The sequence below is a fragment of the Schistocerca nitens genome, chromosome 2 (genome assembly GCF_023898315.1).
Source record: "Schistocerca nitens isolate TAMUIC-IGC-003100 chromosome 2, iqSchNite1.1, whole genome shotgun sequence".
Classification (NCBI taxonomy): Eukaryota; Metazoa; Arthropoda; class Insecta; order Orthoptera; family Acrididae; genus Schistocerca; species Schistocerca nitens.
This window is the reverse complement of record NC_064615.1, coordinates 960,429,261-960,453,467: the sequence shown is the minus strand read 5'-3', so window position 1 is coordinate 960,453,467 and position 24,207 is coordinate 960,429,261. Positions and strand designations below refer to the sequence as shown.

Here is a 24,207-nt window from a genome sequence, read left to right as displayed (position 1 = left end):
TGAATGACGCCTTAACACACTTCTTAAGTTCCTACAGGTTTATACCCATGGGGGATTGGAAATCCAGCTAGGATGCTCCATGCTCATCAGCCATGCACCCTCCTGAAGGTGCTCACACCACTTCACCAATGCCCGTCAGTGTGACCCTCGTCATGTTCACTCCTGGCTCTGTGGTCTAGGCTTGGGGGTTCAGCCAACAAAGTGAATTCCAACCACAGTCCACAGCAGCTAAGGCCACTGTCTCTGCATGGTGCGTACCAGAGATGGGCTAGTGGTGCACCATCACGACTGGCTACGTCCTCATACCACAGTGAGGCTGCAGGTCTGACACTGTGCCTCCACCTCCTCCCTCAGCACGTGTCCTGGACTCATGTTGTGTCCCTGTTGTGGGAATGGACTCATCCTCCTTGTGGATGTTGCTGCCTTCTGCCTCTTCTGCATGGTCAAGCCCCCTGGTGCCTGCTGCCTGGCCTTCGCATGATGATGCATCTCTCAAAATAAACAATAATGCCATATATCCCAAGATTTCGTGAATTCAAATCGCTTCACAAGTGCTTCATTAGAAAACTTGTGAAACGGTTTGAATTCATGAAATCCAGGGATATATGGCACAGTATAGCAATATTGCTCATTTTGAGAGATGCATATGTGGCCTGAAGATTACATAGTGGAATGCCGACACTGGTTGTAATCAAAATAAAAAAATAACATCTCAATTACAAGGCTCCCCTTTCACAGGAGAGGATGGAGAAATTATCAGCAGGGCACAAAATGTATTAGGAATGGAAGAGAGCATCGAAGAACTAGTCATAAGCACGCATTGGAGGGCTTAAATCAATAATAAAAATACACGGCTGTTGGAGAATTTCATAGATATTGACAATCATGGCTCATGCCACGTGATTTCGCCAGCCAATGACAGCAGATATTCAGAGCATAGGACGTCTGATGTAGTTAGCCAATAGCAACATCACTGTTAAGTAGCGTGAACACACAAACAGGAAAAGTTAATGGTTTAAATTAATGTACATAGTGTAGCTACAAGAAAAGCTAAGCTTTCGCGTATAATATTCGTCTTTTTGCGTTTGTTACATTTTAAGATACAGCACACAAATGTGGCAGTAAAATTTTAAATAATGACGTTAATCTGGTCTTCTGGGCTTGAAATTCTATTAAGAGGCTGGTCCTCAAAGCGTTTAGTTTTAAATGAGAGTTAAACGCTCTGTAATTTAAGAAATTCATTTCGCATTCTCACACTGCATTTTGCGTAAATGGAAATTTACTTTGAAAGTAACGCTTTTCAAAGCACCATTCACAATATCTTCCCGCGACCTGTTAGAGATAGGTTCACTTGCGCGCCAGAAAACAGACGTTACTGCCCATGGGCAGCTCCGAAAACGTGTGTGTGTGTGTGTGTAAAGAGACCTTACATGGCGTCATAAAAGAAATAGAACATCAAGGGCTTCTGGAGCATCGGAATTTCGTAAACCATACAAAAATGCGTAATTCAGTTTAAATTGCACATTCCTACGCCCAGATTCACAATGACGTAGGCCCAACCTGATATTAAGTTTTTCAGTGCGGTTTTCGGGATGCAAATTTTCTTGGAGTACCAGTACTGTATCATCTCATGTTTGGTTCTTTATGATGCCAGAATGCCATACGTGCCAGACGATGAAAATGTGCATTTGAAATTCAGTGAACAGTTGAAACTAGCTAACAGTGTGGATTGAAATACTTCGTTTCTAACAAATTGACCGCCTCTGCGGAAAAGATTAATAAAAGCCACATTTGTTTAGCAAACTGACAAAAATAGCTTCATTGTTCTGCAAGGCGATTAATGCTTGTCTGCGTGGAAATAAAATAAAATCAGAAAACTGACACTAATAACATATTTTAGCCTTCCGTAATTATGTGAATGTATTTTAATTCACTTGACAGTTCCCAGCCGTTTTGTTTTGATTTGACGTGAGAACTGTAAACGAGGAGGAAACAGCAAAACCACTAAACGTAAACACGGCTCACGTGGAGACTAACCCCCTCCCCCACTACAACCCATATGGCTCCACGCAGGAGCGAATCTGGCAGCTTGTGCGTGCCAGAAAAATCTTTCCCGTAAGCATCTGACTGCTTGTCGCTACTACTGCTACAGCTAACAGCCATACTTCCAAAAGTTTCAAGCAGCCGGAAGCGGGAAGAGGTACTGCGCATACGCAACTCAACTGCGCATGCGCGTGAGACCGCTGGCAACTGCTCAAACGAACTTGATATAAACAGTTGTAACATGACGTTCATCGGCAGAAGTTTATTGTTACGCGGTATTCCACAATCTTCGTCCTAAGACCTTTGACACATTTTGCTGTTTATCAGTTCTTATCAGTTAAACCTACAAAAAATTAACTGAAGACTAAAACAAAGCTCTAAAAAATTCACAGGTTTTTTCCCGGATGAAAAAATTCCTCGGGTTTTCCCGGTTGTCCCGGAGCGTATACACCCCGCTTTAGCTGCAAAAAAGATTATCCCACAGAACCTTGATCCCACCCATGCATCCTGCGAAAGCCAAATTTTAGCTCCAACTGCAGCAATTTGACTGTTCAAAAGATCAAGAAACACTTTACAAAGCGGAAGAAATACTTTGCACCTGATTAAATATGGCACTCCACATTTCTGCTCAGTTAAAGAAAAGACAAGACAATGAGAGACATGGGTTATGAAGCATTTAATGACTGGTGTACAGAAAATTGTCCTATAAGGAAAGAAACTCTTTAATGTAGACTACAGTCTTAGATATTTTATTACTTTTGTGGAAAGACTGAAACAAAAACAATGAAAAATATACTTACATGATGAAATGAGCAGTAGTAGTAATGTAAAACACTTCATTACGGGAAGATTGTTTTCAATTGATTGTCCTGCAACAAAAGACTTAATAAAAATTCATGCTTACTGTTAGAAAAAACTTTCATGGGAACAATGGTTTATAATAAAATCAAAATAAATATTAACACTGATTATTTATCAACTGCTGATACAGAAATGAGTAGAGCAGGACTGTGGTATAATCACAGACTAAAGACTCATTAACTTTTGGAACTTATAACAGGAAAGGAAAAAGGGAAAGGAGTGGTGAGATAAAAGATGCTTGACAGAAGTAAAAACTCACTCCATATCCTAATCCAATCTCAATATTTTTTAACTATGAAAACTCTCAAACGTTAATAAGGCAAGCTGAAAAAATACTATGACACCAGCTTTGCATCCTTCCACAATATGCCCATTGCCACGTCCCATTGCTTCCTAGTCCAAGCACATATGGAGTGCAGGAAGAATGATTGAATGCCTTTGTGCATGCAGAAACTATTCTAATTTTATCCTCACGATCCCTACATGAGCGATATGAACGGGGTTGTAGCAGATTCCTAAGAGTCATCATTTAAAGACAGTTCTTGGTATTTTGTTAGAAGACTGAGCCATGCTCCGGCTCGCGTTTGTGCCGTTGACAGGTTGGCGTCGTGTATTCTGATTGTGACCCCTCGTTTTCTTAGTGCGTTCAGTGGCGCCACTACGTTTGCTCGTTTTGTCTGTCCATGAGTGGCAGCAGCGGCATTTATCTATAGCGAGTACTGTGGCACTGTCTTTGGAGCGACCTCTAGTATTTTTGGGTCGTCGTGTGGGAATTCAGTTGAGACGGAGGACCAGTGAGGTCCTCACAGACCCAGGACTCGCCGGGACAGCTGGCAACTCATGCACTACCCGATGGAAGGATGTGGTCGCGAGAGTGCACGACCACGCCAGGGACCCGATTCAGCTAGTTTAAGTTGAATGAATCGTTATATCCGAGTAGTGAAACCGCCACCATTGTGTGTGTATGCGTCTGCCGAAGTCCTCTTGGTAACAAGCTGTTAGTTGGCGATTCATACTGGGACGTTTGCCGTGCCAGACTTGATCGAGAGTGACCGTTGGTTGGTCGTTCGGTCACTCGTCTCAACGGACGTCGTATATTTGGTCTTCCCACGGCTTCTGGGTTCTCTGAGTTTGTGTCGACTTGCAATTCGTCCTTGTTGCTCCACAGTGACTGGTTATAGTACTGTTTGACTTGTTTGTGCAATTGTTTTCGCGGATCCGTTTGTATCTAGTGCGGATTTGAATGAGCAGTTATTTTAACGCTGTCTGCGTACTGGATTCGTGGAGGCAACTTGTGATTACCTTGGATTATTCTTGCGTTTGAACATGTTCTCTTGTACAATGTTTGTCGTTTTACGATGTCAAGAGTGTAGTCTGCCTGTCTGCCTGGCATGGGTTATTCTATCGTGTATTGGACATCGCACGTTAGGTAGATTTTGTGAGAATGTTGGTATTGCGTTTAACTGTGACTGGTTTGAGTTGCCATCCTGTTAAGTGAGTATAGCACTTGGTTGCCTGTCTCACCTTACTTACGTTTGAGGGTCTTTCTCAGGTCGATCCTTGGAGCACTGTCTGTGGATCACTCTCTTCTTTATTTGGGCTGATTGTGTCAATTGTTTAAAAAAATAATATTGCTTGTGGCCTTCAGATGACAAATAATTTGAATTCTTCTTAATAAGGCCTTCAGCTGTGCGTGTAGGTCGTGTTACAGTCAATTTTTTTATTCGGTTGTTTAAAAATTATTTTGGTATTTTTGACGTGAAGTTGTCTTCCTCATTTGTAATTCAGGCCTTCAGCCGCTAATTGTTCTGAAGTACTGCTTGTGGCCTTCAGCCGGCAAATAATTTTGAATTCTTTCTTAATAAGGCCTTCAGCCGTCAGTGTAGCTTGTATTACAGTCAATTTTTAAAAATGATTGTTTTTAGAAAATTATTTCCTTAAATAAAGTGTACATGTTTACTGAGCAACCAACGGTAACTGAGCAAGGCCGCGTCCACACCTTTTCCTGCCTTCCCTGAGTCCCACATTTCAGACTTTCTTGGGGGTAGATTATATTTATTTTCCAGATTCTGCCATTTCAGTTTCTTCAGAATCTCTGCAGCACTCTCCCATGGATCAAACAAATGTGTCACCATTCATGCTGTCTTTCTCTGTATACATTCAAAATCCCCTCTACAACCAGTTGCGCAAGTGATATGTAAGCGATCTCCTTTTTAGACTGATAGCACTTCCCCCGTGTTCTACCAATAAACCACCTGCTTTACCCATGACTGAGGCTATGTGATCAATCCATTTCATATCCCTACAAAGTGTTACACCCAACTATTTGTATCAGTTGGCTGATTCTAACAAAGCCTCAGTGATATTATAGTCATAGGATACTATGTTTTTTCCTTTTGTGAAGTGCACAATTTTGCGTAGAGAATAGAGCTCAAACAGCAAAATTGTTCACATATTTCATGACAAATGGCTCTGGGTACACTTTGTACAAGTCAGCATCTATGTTCTGACTTCTTCACGTCAACACATCTATTAGTTTGAGGGAGGGAGAGAGAGAGAGAGAGAGAGAGAGAGAGAGAGAGAGAGAGAGATTTGGGGGGAGGGGGCTAGAAGAGGGGGCAGCTGCCTCCCCTGAGTATGCCCTTGAACACGATTAGTACTATTATGAGTACTCCTCGGAATACATGTAACTAAAGCAGCAAACTCCTATTTCATGGTAAGGGTAAGTATAGTGTCACTGACTTTTTTAAATTCTCAGTTAAGATTTTTACCCTCCACCTTGTTTTACACTTTTCCATTGGCCTTGCCCATATTCCAAAGCAATACAAATGAAGTAAAGCAGTCATCAACACACATTGAGATATGTACACCGAAGTTCTGGTATGGGTTATGCTCAACACTCTGAGTGTTTCATAAATAGCTCTGGATTGACTGAAGCTGCTGCCAGTGTTTTATGTTTGGCCACTGCCAATACTGTCATTTTCCCCTCCCTGTGTGTACCATGGCCGTTAGGGATTGTCATGCCATAAAGTGTCATACCATGTCAAACCAGCAACCACATGTGTATAGTGCCACAACTATGTGAGACAGGAGCAGCTTGTCCCCTCTGCAGTGGCACTCTCAGCACAATAATCAGGGGTCAGGGTGTTGGACTTTGGTAGGTGGAGCTTGCTTTCTCTGCTCCGTTGCTGCCTGCAACCTTCCCCCCCCCCCCCCCCCCTATTCCCCTTTCCCGCATGAAAACCGATTCAGGACATCAACAAACAGTAGGTGTGGTCCTATGAATCTACTTATCCAAATATACGCGCAGAATCCATCCAAATATATGCACAGAATGGGGCAATAGGCCACAGTTTACCAGGTAATTTCTATCAATTTTTTGCATACTAAAAGTGTGATTGCCGGAAGTGCAGAAAAAACTGAAGGCTGATTGTAAATTAACATTTTGACCTGAGGATGTGCATTCTGATATTCATACCATTATGGCATGTTGTCCTACAAAGCAAACAAAAGTCCAACGTTTATCTCATCTGTGTAGTAGGATGCAACATAGAGCATAACACGCACCACTAATCTGGCATTGGAGAAATGTTCTCTTCGCCACACAAGTATAAAATAATTCATTAGTTAGCAAAATGATGGAACAGTAGCAAAACTATGGGTACTGGACCTATTTTCCACTTAGAACAATGTGATGATGTTGAACAGCTCAATAAAGATTTGTAGTTCTACAAACATAACCATGCAGAACAGTACTCAAAATGAAACAATGGATGTTAGCTGTAACACTCTAATACATGGGAGTAATAATACAAAGGAGTATGCGGACACAGCGGAACAATCACATGAGCTCATTCTCAATTAAGGAAAAGCGTAGTCTGTGGATCATTAGCAGGTTACTGGGAAAACATAATTTGTTTATGAAAGCTTTCATGATAAATACTGTTATTATCTTAAGGTCTACTGGAACACACTAATGAGAAACTGATTTAAAAAATACACTCTAAGACAAAAAAGACACACCATAAAGGAATTACCTGATTGTGACAGAAATCATAGATGTAATGTACATACCGGGTGATCAAAAAGTCAGTATGAATTCGAAAACTTAATAAACCATGGAATAATGTAGATAGAGAGGTAAACATTGACACACATGCTTGGAATGACATGGGGTTTTATTAGAACAAAAAAAAAAAATTGCTAGACGTGTGAAAGATCTCTTGCGCGCGTCGTTTGGTGATGATCGTGTGCTCAGCCGCCACGTTCGTCATGCTCGGCCTCCCAGGTCCCCAGACCTCAGTCCGTGCTATTATTGGCTTTGGGGTTACCTGAAGTCGCAAGTGTATCGTGATCGACCGACGTCTTTAGGGATGCTGAAAGACAACATCCGACGCCAATGCCTCACCATAATTCCGGACATGCTTTACAGTGCTTTTCACAACATTATTCCTCGACTACAGCTATTGTTGAGGAATGATGGTGGACATATTGAGCATTTCCTGTAAATAACATCATCTTTGCTTTGTCTTACTTTGTTATGCTAATTATTGCTATTCTGATCAGATGAAGCGCCATCTGTCGGACAATTTGTGAACTTTTGTTTTTTGGGTTCTAATAAAACCCCATGTCATTCCAAGCATGTGTGTCAATTTGTACCTCTCTATCTACATCATTCTGTGATTTATTCAGTTTTAAAATTTATACTGACTTTTTGATCACCCGGTATATAGACAAACAAATGATTTCAGTTTCAGAACAACCGTATCATCTATTCAAGTGAATGAACTTCACAAACTGAGAAAGTCAATAATGTGTTGGTCCATCTCTGACCCTCATGCAAGCAGTTATTCGGCTTCTTATTGATTCTTATTGATTGACAAGAGTTGTTGGATGTCTTCCTATGGGATATCATGCCAAATTCTGTCTAATTGGTGTGTTATATGTTCAAAATCCTGGGCTGGTCGCAGGGCCCTGCCCACGATGCTCCGCATGTTATCAATTGGGGAGAGGTCTGGAGATCTTCCTGGGCAAGACTGGGTTTGGCAAGCAAGATGGCATGTAGTAGAGACTATGTGTGCGAGCAGGCATTATCTTGCTGAAATCTAAGCCCGTGATGGCTTGCCATGAAGGACAACAAAACTACTCATATGACATCACTGATGTACCGCTATGCTGTAACGGTGCAGGGACGACAGCCACAGGGGCCTGCCATGAAAAGAAATGGCACTCCAGCTCACTGTTAGGCTGTATGGCAGGCAACAATCACATTGGTATCACACTGCTGTCCGAGGCACCCCCTGACACGTCTTTGCTGGTCATTGAGACACCATTTGAAGTGAATCTCATCACTGAATACAATTCCACTCCAACCAATGAGATTCCAAGCCGAAGACGCGCCTGGAGAAGCCCTGGGCAGTGGTGAGATACCACGCTGACAACAGTGGGGGCCCTTTGGTTGTCATTCCCGGTACCCTTGCCGCACAGTGGTATGTCGACGATATTCTAGGCCCCGTTTTATTGCCCTCCATGGGAAGCCATAGTCAGCGGACATTTCATTACGATAACCAAATGTTTCTAAAACTGAGGTAAGCCTGTTCCACCTGTCTAATTGCCTTTCATCAGCAAATATCAGTCCACAGTTCGGCCCTCTTGGCACAGTCAGATACAATGAAAGCCCAAAATACCTGAGAGTCACTCTGGACAGAACTTTAATATACAAAAAACACTTTTCCAACTTAGGCAAGAAGATAGCAGAATACTGTGCACCAGTTTGGCTCCGAAGCACCCACGTAGCGATAGTAGACGTCCAACTGAACTCAGTTATGAGAGTAATTAGTGGTACAGCCCGGTCGACACCTACTTGCTGGCTACCAGTGCTTTCAAACTTCTGTCCACCAGACCTCTGTCGAAAGGCTGCTCTTTACAACCTCTGTCAGCAAGTTTCTGAAAAAAACTCCATCGCTGTTCATGACGATTTGCTATCACTGCCCAGGAAACGCCTCAAATCTAGAAGACCAGCGTATGAAATGGGAGTCCAATTGCTATCCACAGGATTCGACCAGGACGCAGAGTGGAAACGTCAGTGGCAAGCTACAAGAACCCGAAACCACGAACTTGTAGACAATCCAACAGTTCCAGTTCCAGGCTTCCACCAACCAAGGGAGGTGTGGGTGCAGTTAAACAGATATCGGACCGAAGAGGGTAGGTGAAAATACAACATGCACAAGTGGGGCTTTTCAACTGACAGTGTGTGTGACTGTGGTGACACCCAAACAATGAGCCACATTGTGAATTACTGTTCAATCAGACGCTTCCCTGGTGGCATTGAGAAGCTCCATCAAGCATCCCACGAGGCACTCCGCTGGATCGAGTCCATCAACATCCGGGAGTAGTCTGAGCCGTTTTAAAACTATATATACTTTCACATGTTCATTTTTATATACATTTCTTTGTTTTGCTAAATGTGTATTACTGTAATTGATGCATACGATAATAAATAATAATTACGATAATTCCCACCCTCACACGGCGACAGTTCCTTCTACTTGTAGTCGTACTTACCAAATGTTACTTTGACCAGCAGTCATCGAATCTCTCCCTAATTCAGAATTTTAGGAGCATTATGGGCAGGACACTCCAACTGGTTGGCGATTCTGACGATCTAACGCGCAAACTGGATGATATCTCTCAAGAGGGCATCCAGCAACTGTGTCAATCAATGCCAGGCAGAATAGCTGCTTGCTTAAGGGCCAGAGGTGGACCAACGCGTTGTTGATTTGCTTGATGGAGACAGAGCAGTATTTTCACCATGGCTAATGGAACAGTGTGTCATGACTGCTACAGACAAATATAACACAAAATAAAATAAAACAACTCTCTATCCCAGGTACCAAACTCGATTGTTGTATAGTGTATATTTTATGTGCCCTGTATTATTATTAGTACGTGTACAGTAATTATGCCAACAAAATTTATTTGTACAACATAATTATATAAACTGCCTATGACGACATCAGCTGCATAAAAATGCCCAATGATGGATCAAAATAAATAAATAAAATTCGATCGTGACCTGGCTTGCTTCTTACCTACAACAGTATAACTACTTCCCAGTCACAGTACAATTCAAAATATATAGTTAATGCTTCAGTGTTGCGGTATCAATAAATGGGCCTACTGTGGGATTACAGAGGTTAGAGAAATAAGGTGAAATGTATGAATTTTCATGTCTCATTCCATTTGACCGAGCGAAATCTCCAAAAACTTATAGAACTGACAAAATATATTTAAAAACTGAATTTCGGCACTTTTGGGCGTCTCGAAACAATTTTTCGGGACACCGTATGTTACAATAAAAGCCGGACAATGCCGGTTTTCTGTGACGTTTGGTCAGCCTACTCTTATCTCGCCAGATAACACTTCATGCGTTGCGATATACCACGAAGGAGGAGAGCGAGGTGTGACTAACACCACCTATAACCCCAGATAGCGTTTATTTTATTTTATTTATCGCATCCAAGACATCACTTTTACAAAAATCTTTGTTGTTCTTGTGGTCTTCAGTCCAAAGACTGCCTAGAGGCAGCTCTCAAGACTATCCCGTGCAGGCTTCTTCATCTCCGAGTAACTATTGCAACCTACATCCTTCTGAATCTGCTTAGTGTATTCATCTCTCGGTCTCCCTATACGATTTTTACCCTCCACACTTCCCTCCAATACTAAATTGGTGACCCCTTGATGCCTCAGAACGTGTCCTACCTACCGATCACTTCTTTTAGTCAGGTTGTGCCAGAAGTTCCTCTTCTCCCCAATTCTATTCAGCACCTCCTCATTAGTTACGTGATCTACCCATATAATCTTCAGCATTGTTCTGTATCACCACATTTCGAAAGCTTCTATTCTCGTCTTGTCTAAACTATTTATCGTCCATGTCTCGCTTCCATACATGACCACACTCCATACAAATACTTTCAGAAAAGACTTCCTGACGCTTAAATCTATACTTGATGTTAACAAATTTCTCTTCTTCAGAAACGCTTTCCTTGCCACAGCCAGTCTCCATTTTATATCCTCTCTACTTCGACCATCATCAGTTATTTTGCTCCCCAGACAGCAAATCTCATCTACTACCTTAAACGCCTCATTTCCTAATTCCCCTTAAAATCTTTAAGTTTACATGTGATAAATATCGTATAAACAAAACTCGCACTTCCGAAACCGATTTTAGTTTTGTGTTAGGTCTGAATCGAATTTGCTGGCCCAATAATTTACCATATAGTTTCTCCGAGCGTCGGCTGGTTTTACACGTACAGTTAATTTGTAATAGGCTACAGCTGTTCTAAATAGGGCCGCTTTAACGTCACGTGGTGCCGTAGTACTGCAATGTATACCCTCATTCTTTCATTGTGTTATTTCACATTGTGTAGTACATGAATGTAACGTCCCTTAAAATTTTATTTTACCAATTTAACCATTAACAGACGTTGTGCAGTTTGATTCAAGAACCAATATCTAAGCCAAACAATGAACATTGCTAAAGACACTAAAACTACCCGTCACAAAAACAGAACCTTGTAGGACCAGTAACTCACCCCACCGTAAAACTGAAATAATATTTTCGAACCATTACCTAGTTAGGACGTATACACACGGCAACTCGCTTTAATTACGCCAAACAGTGAAACAAAGCGACACATTGATTTGGAAAGCCTGGTCTATGATATTTTCTAGTACTGCTTAGCTGAAGCCGGGAAACTAACATTGCGTCAATCAGTGAGAGAAAACGATCAGACTGGAGCACGTATTTGATGAGTTAAACATTAAAATATGTATGAAAACTTTTTCAGACATGTGTTGAAACCGGATAGCCAAATATACTGTAAAGGCACACTGTGAATTAAGTATTAGTGAAAGGAACTTAAAATAGGACAATGGAAACGATACGTAGTGGGCAATAACGTCACTAACCTTAATTGAAACGAAAGACAGTCGGACTTCGGGAGTAATCACTGTGTTCCTCGGAATGGGCGATGCCCGGTACGAAGCCACAGGAAGTATCTACAAGCGATTGTTACGCGAGATTTGTTAACACTGTAAGCCAAATAACCTCTGTCGACAATATTATGGTGCAACTTCGTACTAATTCACATCACACCATGTCACTACAGTGGCCGGCTGGAGTGATCGAGCGGTTCTAGGCGCTACAGTCTGGAACCGCGGGACCGCTACGGTCGCAGGTTCGAATCCTGCCTCGGGCATGGATGTTTGTGGTGTCCTTAGGTTAGTTAGGTTTAAGTAGTTGTACGTTGTAGGTGACTGATGACCTCAAAATTTAAGTCCCATAGTGCTCAGAGCCATTTGAACCATTTTTTTCACTACAGTGTTTTGTAAACAAAGCTCTTGCGTCAAATTGTAAAACGCCGAATGTGGTTCAAAAATGTAGAACTACCTTCAGATGTCTCAAATACGCATAATTCTCTTATTGATCTATTATTTACTGCACAATCATCCGCAAAAATCCTAAATAGTGTTATTATTTTCAACTGAAAACTTATAACTGTTCATTTTCTCCCAAAAATATGACAATGTGTGCGACAGTGTTTCATTACACGTACCCAAATAGTTCAAGCGCGTTATGATAAAAAGTGCGACGTGACCACTGGCGGTAGGCTACATTGTTGTATTCCAACATTTTGAAGGCTTAGAATGGCTGGAAAACTTCAGAGTGAGTAAAAGCATACAGGCTCTATATTTCCAGCGAATGTTTTATCACCAGGCCAGCCTTTGGCATTAAAAGAGAGAGTGTGTATAGCAGTTCAGAAATGAACCAGGTACGCAGGATACAAAGTTGTTAAAAAGCAGTTCGATTTTTCCATAAAAATTAGTTCAGCATACACATGAGCATTTACGGCCTATGTATCTCTTTCCGTCTAATAATTATCAAACGTTCTGCTCTCCAAGTAGGAAACGTGTAACATCCGCATCAGTCCGATATTTCTTTTTCTTTTCCTTGAGTCTTGACAACATCACTTCGTCCACATCAACCAATATAAAAAAAGGTACCAGTCGGTCGACTCAGTCACGACTCAGATGCTACAGTGCCTTTATATGGAGTTACAAGCGATTTTCGGAGCTGAATTCCGACAGCCATACCGTTTTTCCAGAACTGACACTGGAGTGTTCATAAGACTAGCGAGAATCAGTAGCGGTATATCGATTTACGCAAAACACTAGAAGGAATCGGCGATCCGTATGACAATTATGTCAATTCTGCTTTTGCAGGAGTAGACAACATGGATGTAGACTGTCAAACCTGCGAGAGGGAGGCGGGGCTTGTTCCTCCGATCGCCTCCTCTACCGCTTTGGAGATAAATTCTTGTTTGTTTACGCTCCGGCCGACTGCTACGATATAGTGTCGCATTCTAAACATGATAGTTCATTTTGCATAGCAGAATTTCATGACACAGTGGCATTCGAAATTCTGCTCTTAACTGCTTGGCAAATCGCTCGGGTGTAGTACAGTCGAAGCGAGCGACGGATTCTAGGCGACATCACCAGCGATCTGTCGCTAGCGTGTGGGGCCCTTTAAATCCAGGAAGACACTCGCTACAGTGGATGGTGGGAGTGCCGGACTCTACGTTAGTCAAAAGACGGTGTACGATATCGCGCCGATGGTCAGTCTGTCTATTTCTTTGAGTTCGCTACCAATACTAGCCTACCTGTGATGGAGCACTGTGGTTCCACTTCGGACTCGCTTTCAGGAGGACAACGGTCCAAATCTGCGTCCGTCCATATAGATTTAAGTTTTCCGTGATTTCCCTGCATCGCTCCACGCAAATATCAGGGTGGTTCCTTTGAAAGTGCAAAGCCGATTTCCGTTCCCATTCTTAACTTGTGTTCCGTCTCTAATGACCTCGTTGTCGACGTAAACTTAAACCCTGATCTCTTTTTTCTTCCTTCGATCTTAACCCGACATGTAAAGCAGTATACACTGACACTGTTTTCGCTGTTCTATGATGACCTCTCTGCGCTGAGTTTTGTTTGGTGCGTCCTTAATCGCATTTGTAAAGCGAGTTACATGTTCGGTGAACAGCGGTTGCATTTGTTCTACGTATGCCGACAAACATCGTAAAATAAATTAGAAAAATAATGGAACTTAACTTTGTTTTGGTGGTCTCTTCTTTAGGGACTTCCGGCTTTGTGAGAGACTTTATAGACTGCATTAGATTTTTCAACAACGCAAAGTGTGCTGTATACTTTACAGTCTTTCGCAAATACATCTTAAAGACCTCAATTCTTATCAGTCTTGTAGGTTATCTGCAAGTGTCTGTAGTATGCTTTGCAATCTCGACATGTCAACAGAAAGCGAAGAACTGGTATAGCCGACTGAAATAAGTGACTATCGGCCCAAAGTTACCCCGTTGTCACGTGTCTTTTCGTGCATAAAAGCAGACGGTGTGCTAAACTCAATGCTGTCAGCTAACTAGGAATGCCCGAAAATTATCGATATTTACGAAATGTCGATGTTGGAAGATTGAACATCGATGATGCAATATCGATACTAAATTCTTTACACATCGTTACACTTACGTAAAGGGCAAAATATCGAAAGTCGATGTTTTTTTGTGATTTAAACGACAATTTTTCTGAACATATGTCATAACTACATCAGCGCATCGGTCAAAGGAGAAGAAACATTTGGATGAAAAAGCCGTGTAGACCTATGGTGTTTTGCAGGCATGTTCAATTTGGAACAAAAAAAATCTTGCATGAAGACAGGACAGATTATTGGAGAGAGTCTGAGGAGCAACATCAGAACAGAAATAAAAAAAAAAGCGATTGCTATTAACTGGTATGTTACATAACATACCAGCCATATCGACAAAGGGAGCCCATACGATAGTTTGTAGGGGGGAACGAGATCTGGGGGTATAGAGTATTTTTAATATTTTGGAAGGGGAATGGCGACTTGTAATTAGCCATAAAAAAGTCCCATTTCCAGCACTGTTAAAAACCTGAATAATCCCGTCTTTTAAATCTTTTTCTTGAGGAAAAAACAAGTGACTGCATTATATTTTTTTCCTTTACCTGAGAAAGGAAGGGGAGGGGGAGGGTCGCCCCCACCCTTGCCCCGAGTCCCCTCACCGCCCCCCCCCCCCTTTTCACGGGTCCACCCACTTATCACCAGTTATGGGCAGCCTTGGTATCAACTTAGCTCGATCTACGATTCTTGAACACTCACTTTCAGAATGCTTTTACGTTTCGAAAGCAATCGAAATCATCAAGGCTTTGCTTACAGCTACTCAAACACCTTTCAATGAAAGTGAGCAAGATGTTGATACATTACTTGAAAACAGATAGACCAAATGTGATTATCGGACTGAACATTATAAAATACCACAAGAAAAGAATAATTTTCAAACCGGAACATGAATGGAGCTACCATCGCAGTTAAGTTATTATCTTAAAGAGAGCCTAGATTTTAAACAAGATCAGTTAAAAGAATGGAAGCACAACATTGGTAGGTAAATCTAGTACCTACTCAAGGCTATAAAAAGCTGCACTAAAATATTGGAGCTAAACTGTCAAGTCAACAGCTTCTGATAGATTGTTCTCAAAAGCAGCACAATGGAATAAAGGAGAATAATCTATCAAAAATGTTATTTTTACAGTCTGTTGAGTAAAAGTCGTTAGATATGTAATATTAATTATTGTTGTAGTTATTGGTTAATTAATTTGATATTAGATGTTTTTATATGTTGCCTTTTAGGCCATTCTATAAATTTATCATTTATCATCGAAGGGGTCGGTTGTTATCGGCCATCGAGGTTCAGACATCGATATGAAATCGAAATCAACATTGATGATACACCAACCACGTCCAACCCTACTGCTAACTAAGTCAGGCTGGGTTGACAGCGACGGAAAACTATCTGTCAGTGTTGGCAAGTCAGTGGTTTTCCCACTAAATCGGGTGATTTTTATAGCTGTCTAGTGTGCGAATTTTGCATCAAGTGGCTAGTGAGAATTGTGTTAATTTAAAAATATTTGAGTATTATTATGATATAATTATTTTTAAAAATCACTTTATTCACTCAAAATACAACACTCACCATTAATTGCTGACGTCTAGCAGTACTTAAAATTCATCATCTAAACATTTGTAGCACACGGTATTCTGTCTTCGTTCTGTATCGTTATGCGGGAGTGCCGTTAGTATTAATACAGCTGCAACTGCATGCATAGTGCGTACTTGTAGTGCAGGTGTTATTGTGATGTTGTTTACGTCATTGGATACTGTTTTAGTGCTGAACATCGGCAAAGTAACGGCACAGTATACCCAGATATTTCGTGCTGCGTGGATACGTGATAGTAAATTTGCATACTTGCTAGAAAGAATTCAAGGCGATCACACAACAGCACATTGTAAATTTTGTGGTAGTACTTTGTTAGCGCGTTATGCTGACATATTAAGCCACAGTGACACACACACACACACACACACACACACACACACACACACACACAAACAGACAGCTTCCACATCATTTTCTGGAGTAAGACAAATAAAAATATCTTTCAAAACCTTGAAAGAATATTCAGAAGTGAATCAAGCTGAAGGTTCCGTTGCATTATTTGTTTCCAACCAATGTGCGATCATATCATACGACCCCTAAGTGATTTGTGCAAGAGTAAGTTCACATTGATGTTGCCAGAAAAGTTCAAATACATATAACAAAGCGTAGTGCAGTTATGAAACATTATCTAAGGCCCTGTTTTGTGGAAAATTTCCAGAATGATATCGGCGACAGCATGTACGGCATTCCAACTGATGAATCAACAGACGTCAGCGTGACAAAAATTTTAGAAATAATAGTAATATTTGCGGTTGGGAGGATACTGTAGTTGGATAGTCTGTGCAGCGACTATAAGTATAGGAGTGTTGTGATGTAATGGTCAGCATTTCTGCCTAGTAAGCAAAGGTTCCTAGGCTCGAGTCACTGCTATGGCACATTTATTCAGCTTCCATCATTATCGTAGATAACAATAAGAATGTAGTGTGTTAACATATAAGGTGAGAATGTGGGTCTCGTGGGAGACGTGCGCGAGATAGTCCCTGCAGTCGCACTATCCTCGGTGGCTCGGATAGAGCGTCTGCCATGCAAGCAGGAGATCCCGGGTTCGAGTCCCATTCAGGGCACACATTTTCACCTGTCCCCGTTGATATATGTCAACGCCCGTCAGCAGCTGAAGGTATTAATACATAATTCTAATTTCATTCCGCATTTGATTCTTATAAAGCGTATATGCCATTCAACTCAACTTGCAATTTCTGCTTCAAGCGAAACACTGCCAAGAGATTCATCAATCGCCAATAGTTGTATCGTGATATTTATCAGCCTGTCAATGAAGGAGCAACAACCCCTGAAAATTCCACATGTGTGATACTTGTCCAGAGAGACTGTGGTAACTACAGACCAGTTGTTAGGGTTTAGGACGCACTTCGCAATAGCACGAATCAAAGACAAGTGTCATACTGCAGAAATGCTTCAGGCAATGTTTTCTGACGAATGCAGTTTGACGTGTTTAATATTTTTAAAGTCGATTCTTTCCGATTTGTACATGGTTAATAAACATTCGGTGCTTCATGCATACTGTTAATTGACCTCACTGTGCTAATAGTCATTAATAAATCGTGTTGTTGTCCTCACGTATTCTGGGCAAAGAAAATTAAATTGGACTTTGTGCAAAGAACTTAGGTCCTAAAGCGTATCTATGACATGAATTCGAAAAAAAAATATTGGTGCACTGAGGAAATCTCAATTACACCCAGAACGAGAGCACATCCTACGTCAGAGACGCATCCAGCTTGTCTGCCAACTAATTATTCAGTTGTTGCAAGGACTTCAAGACAATATCAAATTTTAAGAGCAATTTCACTTTTTTCAGTGACCGAAGATCTTCGGGTCGCTAAAGAGCCATTGATTCCTCTCCTTGAATCGTGTAATTTTGACCCTGGCACAATAACAAAAACTGATTTTCAATAGAAAAATTTAATTCTTATCAAATTGTTGGAAAATACAGACGCTATTGATTTCTAGCGCGAAGTGCTTAAATGTAGAAATGCAAGTGACATCAACCCATTTCACGACTTGGTAACGTTTGCATTGCATGCGGAAGTGGAAAGACTTTTTATCCAGGATGAACGTTATTAAAACTAAAGCGAAAGAAAGGATGAAATGTGAAATGATGGATTCGCTTTTGTCGATTCGAGCAGGAATGAGAAGGAAGAAACAATGTTGTCACAATTATGAACTACCAACAAAGTGCTGTAGCAGACAGGAACTGTTACGGGTCTCGCGTGGTAGTCGCACTGTCTTTGGCGTCGTGCCACGGTTCGCGCGGCTCCCCCCGTCGGAGGTTCGAGTCTTCCGTGCGCAATGTGTGTGTGTGTGTGTGTGTGTGTGTGTGTGTGTGTGTGTGTATGTGGGTGTGTTTTGTCCTTAGCGTAAGTTAGATTAAGTAGTGTGTAAGCCTAGGGACCTATGACCTCAGCAGTTTTGTTCCACAGGAACTTACCAAAATACCGGTGAACTGTTACGGCATATGAAGCATGTACTTTATCCGCCACTACCTCTGCCTCTGACGTTGAACTTCCTGTCGAGAAACGCGTTGATGAACTCGAGCTGCTCATTTTTTCTTAGATAACTATGCTGTGACAAATTTCATAATACTACTCCAGCTTTAAACACAAGGGGTAAATTGAAAAAAAAAAGGTTCAAATGGTTCTGAGCACTATGGGACTTAACATCTGTGGTCATCAGTCCCCTAGAACTTAGAACTACTTAAACCTAACTAACCTAAGGACATCACACACATCCATGCCCGAGGCAGGATTCGAACCTGCGACCGTAGCAGTCGCGCGGTTCCGGACTGCGCGCCTAGAACCGCTAGACCACCGAGGCCGGCGGGTAAATTGAATTGTCTCATATTTTTCGCTACTGTACATACTCAATGCCTAAAAAAATAACTAGCTAATGATTTTGTTAAACCCACGAAAATAAAACCTAGTGATTTCTGGTGGCTTTGAATGAGATTTTTAGTGGGAAATCCCATTTCACTGTTGGCAACGCTGCTGTCAGTGCCGCTCGAGTACGTCCGAGTTGTATCCATTCAGCTAGTTTCTATCAGTCAACGAGCAAAGGAACTTCACGGTGGGTGCGATTTAACCATCTCTTTCGCGGTGCTGTAATAGTAACTTTCTGTTTTGTTATTCTACGAAAGCAGAAGTGGCAGACATGTTCTTCTGTTTCGGGATCGGTGGCGCACTAGACAAAACAAGCGACGGAACAAGCACCGCCTCTTCACTGATTTAAAGATAGGGAAAGACAACAACACGAAAATATAACGCGGTAAACTGACTGCAGTTATGGGAACGTGTTTACCGTAAGTTGTTAGCAACAAACAGAAAAAAAAATTGCATGTCTGTCGACGTCATCCGATCTGTGCCGGTTTTTTCCGCTAACGACAGCGCCGAGATTCTTACAGTGAACAAACTGTACATACGGATTAAGAAGGGTAGACACCTGACGGTCTAGGTTCTAGGGCCTAGGCACACTACATGCCAATAATTCCGAAGTATACTGTCACCCTTCCAGCAATACACCTTACTCATATAGTGTGTCACGTTTAGAGCGTCTTTTTTTATGAAACTAGTAGGCAAACCACTCCTGTGCCCGATCGGGATACGAAACGGAACCTCGAGTTTCGAGGGCAATGCTGTTACCGCGTGAACTACGATATCCAGTCACGTCTCACAACCCGCTTCTCAGCTGTAAAGGGAAATGAAGGGTCGTGTTGGTAGCACCGTCGTGCCGGCGCCTCAGTATTAGAGAAGAGATACCGTTAACAGAGTTCACTCCAGTGGTCCTTCAATTGAAGCGCTGTTACGTGCTGCCCGTCTGCACACCATTGTCATGGATAGCACAATAATTAGTCATTGACTGGCATTTTTGCATGATAATACTCGTCACACACTACCACTGTGACAACATTTAATCACAGCATAATGTGTATGAATCTACACTGCAGCGGAATAAACCACTAAGAATTGATGCAAAGTAATATTTTTATCCATAGTGTCAGTGGGACATTTGTTGTGTACGCTTTGCTTCTTTTTCTTTGGGACTGATGCTTCAATGGCACACCGTCATTACTTCTTCCTTCCGTCAATAAATTTAATGTTGGTCACAACAAGTTGTCGCGACTGCCGTAAGGATAATTTTCGCGACCGTCCTCTGTGACGCAGAAAAAAAAAATTTTTTTTTTAACTGGAACGTGGCTGTCACGTGACCAACGCTACAGCAGAGACTACAGTTCTCACTGTAGAGTAATACCTCTTCCGTCTTTTAAATATTTGGTAAGCTGGCATTTTGACATGTCATCTTGTTTAGTACATATCCTAATCTAAAGCTGCAATAATTATAACAGATTTCTAATATTTTAAACATCTCTCTCTCTCTCTCTGTCTGTGTGTGTGTGTGTGTGTGTGTGTGTGTGTGTGTGTGTTTCTCATACAGGATGATTCCGCGATGATGTTACAAACTTTCAGGGGTGATGCAAAAGGGTAAATGTATCAGTTTGAGGTAAGAGACATGGTTTAGGACGGCCAAGTTCAAAATGGTTCAAATGGCTCTGAGCACTATGGGACTTAACATGCATGGTCATCAGTCCCCTAGAACTTAGAACTACTTAAACCTAACTAACCTAAGGACATCACACAACACCCAGTCATCACGAGGCAGAGAAAATCTCTGACCCCGCCGGGAATCGAACCCGGAAACCCGGGCGTGCGAAGCGAGAACGCTACCGCACGACCACGAGCTGCGGACGACGAACAAGTTGAAAGTTATAAGCGAAAAGCGTTCAGGTAACTGATACATGTATCGGTGCTATTGTTGTTAAGATTGTAGGATACGTAACTTTCAGAGGTGGTAGTACAGAACAAAACAAAACAAAAAAAATGTGCAGTAAATACGGGCGCTAAAATACATACCATAAGAACTATGAGCACTTGCTCATCTTCCACACTGCGTAACACATCTCTTCTACTGCAAGCTCCTTTTCTCCGATGTTTTTGGAGGAGGTAGTGTGGACCAAAACCAGTAAAAAAGGCAGAAAGTATGGCTTCTAAAATGCATACCTCAAAGGTTATGGGCACTCGTTCAGCAGAAGAGATGTGTTTCACAGTAGCGAAGATGAACGAGTGCTCTTAGCTCGTGAATGTGTGCATTTTATAGCCATTGTCTACTGGACATCAATTTTTCTTGTTTTGGCCCACAATATCCCCTGTGAAAGTTGCCTACCCTTCAGTCCAAATGGTTCAAATGGCTCTGAGCACTATGGAACTTAACAACTATGGTCATCAGTCCCCTAGAATTTAGAACTACTTAAACCTAACTAACCTAAGGACATCACACAACACCCAGTCATCACGAGGCAGAGAAAATCCCTGACCCCGCTACCCTTCAGTCTTAGCAACAATAGTACCGGTACATCTACACCGCTTCAGTGGTATCAGAACGATTTTCGCTTATAACTTTTCACTTGATCGTCCTAGACCAGGTTCTCTTACATCAAATTGATACATTTACCGTTTTCAATCATCCCTGTAAGTTTGTAACATTACGGAATCACCCTGTGTCACTTAATGTCATATTACGGAATAACCCTGTATAAATGACATGATTAAACATCTATATGGGGCATACATTAAAACAGCCAATTTCAATCCCACAGCAAGTACAGGTGGGACGAACAACCTCCACTCGCTAATGTACTTACAAGGGAACCTCCCTCAGATTTAGTTATAAGTTGGCACAGGGATAGGCCTTGAAAAACTGAACACAGATCAATCGAGGAAACAGGAAGAAGTTGTGTGGAACTATGAAAAAAAATAAGCAAAATATACAAACTGAGTAGGCCATGCGCAAGGTAGGCAACATCTTGGAGAGTGTCAGTTTGCGAGCGCCATGGTCCCGTGGTTAGCGTGAGCAACTGCGGAACGAGAGGTCTTTGGTTCAAATCTTCTCTCGAGTGAACAGTTTAATTTTTTATTTTCAGACAATTATTAAAGTTCAGGCACTCACACATAATCAACTTCGCTCTCCAAAATTCCAGGACATGTTTAGATTTGCTTGGACATATGCAGGATTTGACGGTCTACACACGGAAACATTTGAAAACGTAAAAAACATATGTTTTGACAGAGCACAGGGAAAACTGTGCGACTGTGAAACTGTTGCATTCATTTGTTGCAGTTTATGTGACAAACTCTTATGTTTTCATCACTTTTTTGGGAGTGATTATCACATCCACAAGAAAACCTAAATCCGTAGAAGAATCTTTTTACCCATTCGCCAAGTGTGCAAGTTAGGTGGGTCGACAACATATTCCTGTCATGTGACGCACATGCCGTCACCAGTAGCGTATAGAATATATCAGACGTGTTTTCCTGTGGAGGAATCGGTTGACCTATGACCTTGCGATCAAATGTTTTCGGTTCCTATTGGAGAGGCACGTCCTTTCGTCTACTAATCGCACGGTATTGCGGTGCGGTCGCAAACCACAGACACTAAACTTATTACAGTGAACAGAGACGTCAATGAATGAACGGACAGATCGTAACTTTGAGAAAATAAAGAAAGTAAAATTTTCACCCGAGGGAGGACTCGAACCAAAAACCTCTCGTTCCGCGTTTGCTCACTCTAACCACGGGACCACGGCTTTCCTCAACTCATACTGTCCTTGATGTTGCATATCTTGCACATGGACTACTCAGTTTGTATATTTTGCTTATTTTTTCATAGTTTCACACAACTTCTTCCTGTTTTCTCGATTGATCTGTGTTCAGTTTTTCAAGACCTATACAGTGTGCCAACTTATAACTAAATCTGAGGGGGGTGCGATGGGGAGGTTCCCTTGTTAGAACGCATCAACGGAGGCTGTCTTCTGCAGAGTCTCTGCAAAGACAACTTTGCGAAATATTTCTGCCACACCGATGGTCTGCCTGTAATTCTGAGTCTGAGCTGAAAATCTGATCCGCTGGCCTCCGGTATTAGGTTCTAAACTTTTACGTACACCGACAACTGGACGACACTTCGAAAATATGTTGTTTGGTTTGTAAACCATCTAAAGTGAGAAACGCAAACTTTTCTTAGACGCACGATGTAAGGCGAGGAACGCACCACAGAAAACGACCGATGCCCACCAGGAGACACGCCCACATGTTAGCTTTACCTGGTAAACTGTTCGCCCGATGCACTAGCGTCGTCTCCCAGCTTCAGAATAACTTGAGATGCACTAGGTGGTCTTCACTAGGATATGCAGCACTTGAGTCAGCACCAGAAATGCGAGAATCCTCGAATAACGCCAAAATAATTGGGAGGAAGAGCGCCAGCGAGACTTACCTATACGCTGCCGACGCAGATAGTGGCGCTCTGGGCTTGATAAAGCGCCCACATCTTATCTGATAAGGCCGTGCGTTAGTCGCCGCTGCTGGAACACTGAACTTCCAGGTAAACGCTCGCTTTCATCACAAACAGCGTCACCCAAGCTGACGCTAATGGCCTACTTGCTTGTTCGACAATGCCGCCTCTTTCCAACAATTGGAGTCTTCATTGCAGCCGTGGTGGCAGTCATTTCCTGTTAGATTTAAACCCATGTCTCCGTATCAGTGACTCCCAAAGTGGTCTATATCGATCCCAAGTGACCGACTCCAAACTGTAAGGGACCCATGTTAGCAGAGAAAAAAAAATGAAGGGAGAAGTTCGCATTAGATGTACATGGGGGTCCACGAGAGTGGATCCCATTTAGAGATGTCGCAATCACAATTCCAAAACCTTCTCACAGAGCTGAAACTTGCTCCTGTGTACATCGTTCGTCTCAATTGGCTGTGAGAGACGGTGGAACAGCTCTCTATTTCCGCTCTTATGCTCGCAACGTTCAGCGACATGATTAATTATTATTCTGACTCCACTCCGTAGAGTGCTATATATTTTCCTTCTCCAAAGGACGAAAAAAGTCTCTGGTGCTGCCGGTGATGAGCTAGGAACCGCTACGTCTCATCAAGAGATGTGGTAATTTGCGACACAAGACGCTCGCCCACATACCGCTGTAGTAACTCAACATGCTTTACAGAATGTTGAAATATTGTCTTCGCCTGCTCGATCACCAAGTCTGTCTCCAATCAAGCACATATGGGACATCATCAGACGACAATTCCAGCATCTGGAATAGAAC

The 24,207-nt window shown here is 42.0% G+C and overlaps 1 protein-coding gene across 2 annotated transcripts in view; it reads right to left on the bottom strand.

Moving 5' to 3' along the window:
- LOC126237280 (uncharacterized) overlaps positions 1–23,431 on the bottom strand; it is a 157,175-nt gene extending 133,744 nt beyond the window's left edge. Inside the window, exons 1-2 of one of the 2 annotated variants that reach the window (XM_049947217.1) lie at positions 23,376–23,431; positions 2,844–2,912 (exon numbers count right to left, since the gene is read on the bottom strand). In XM_049947217.1, the coding sequence (XP_049803174.1) occupies positions 2,844–2,883 (40 nt within the window). In that variant the 5' untranslated portion in view covers positions 2,884–2,912; positions 23,376–23,431. Of the gene's footprint in view, positions 1–2,843; positions 2,913–23,205; positions 23,339–23,375 lie in introns of those variants that run through there. The other variant, XM_049947216.1, reaches the window with a different exon arrangement.
- Positions 23,432–24,207: the final 776 nt, after the last annotated feature.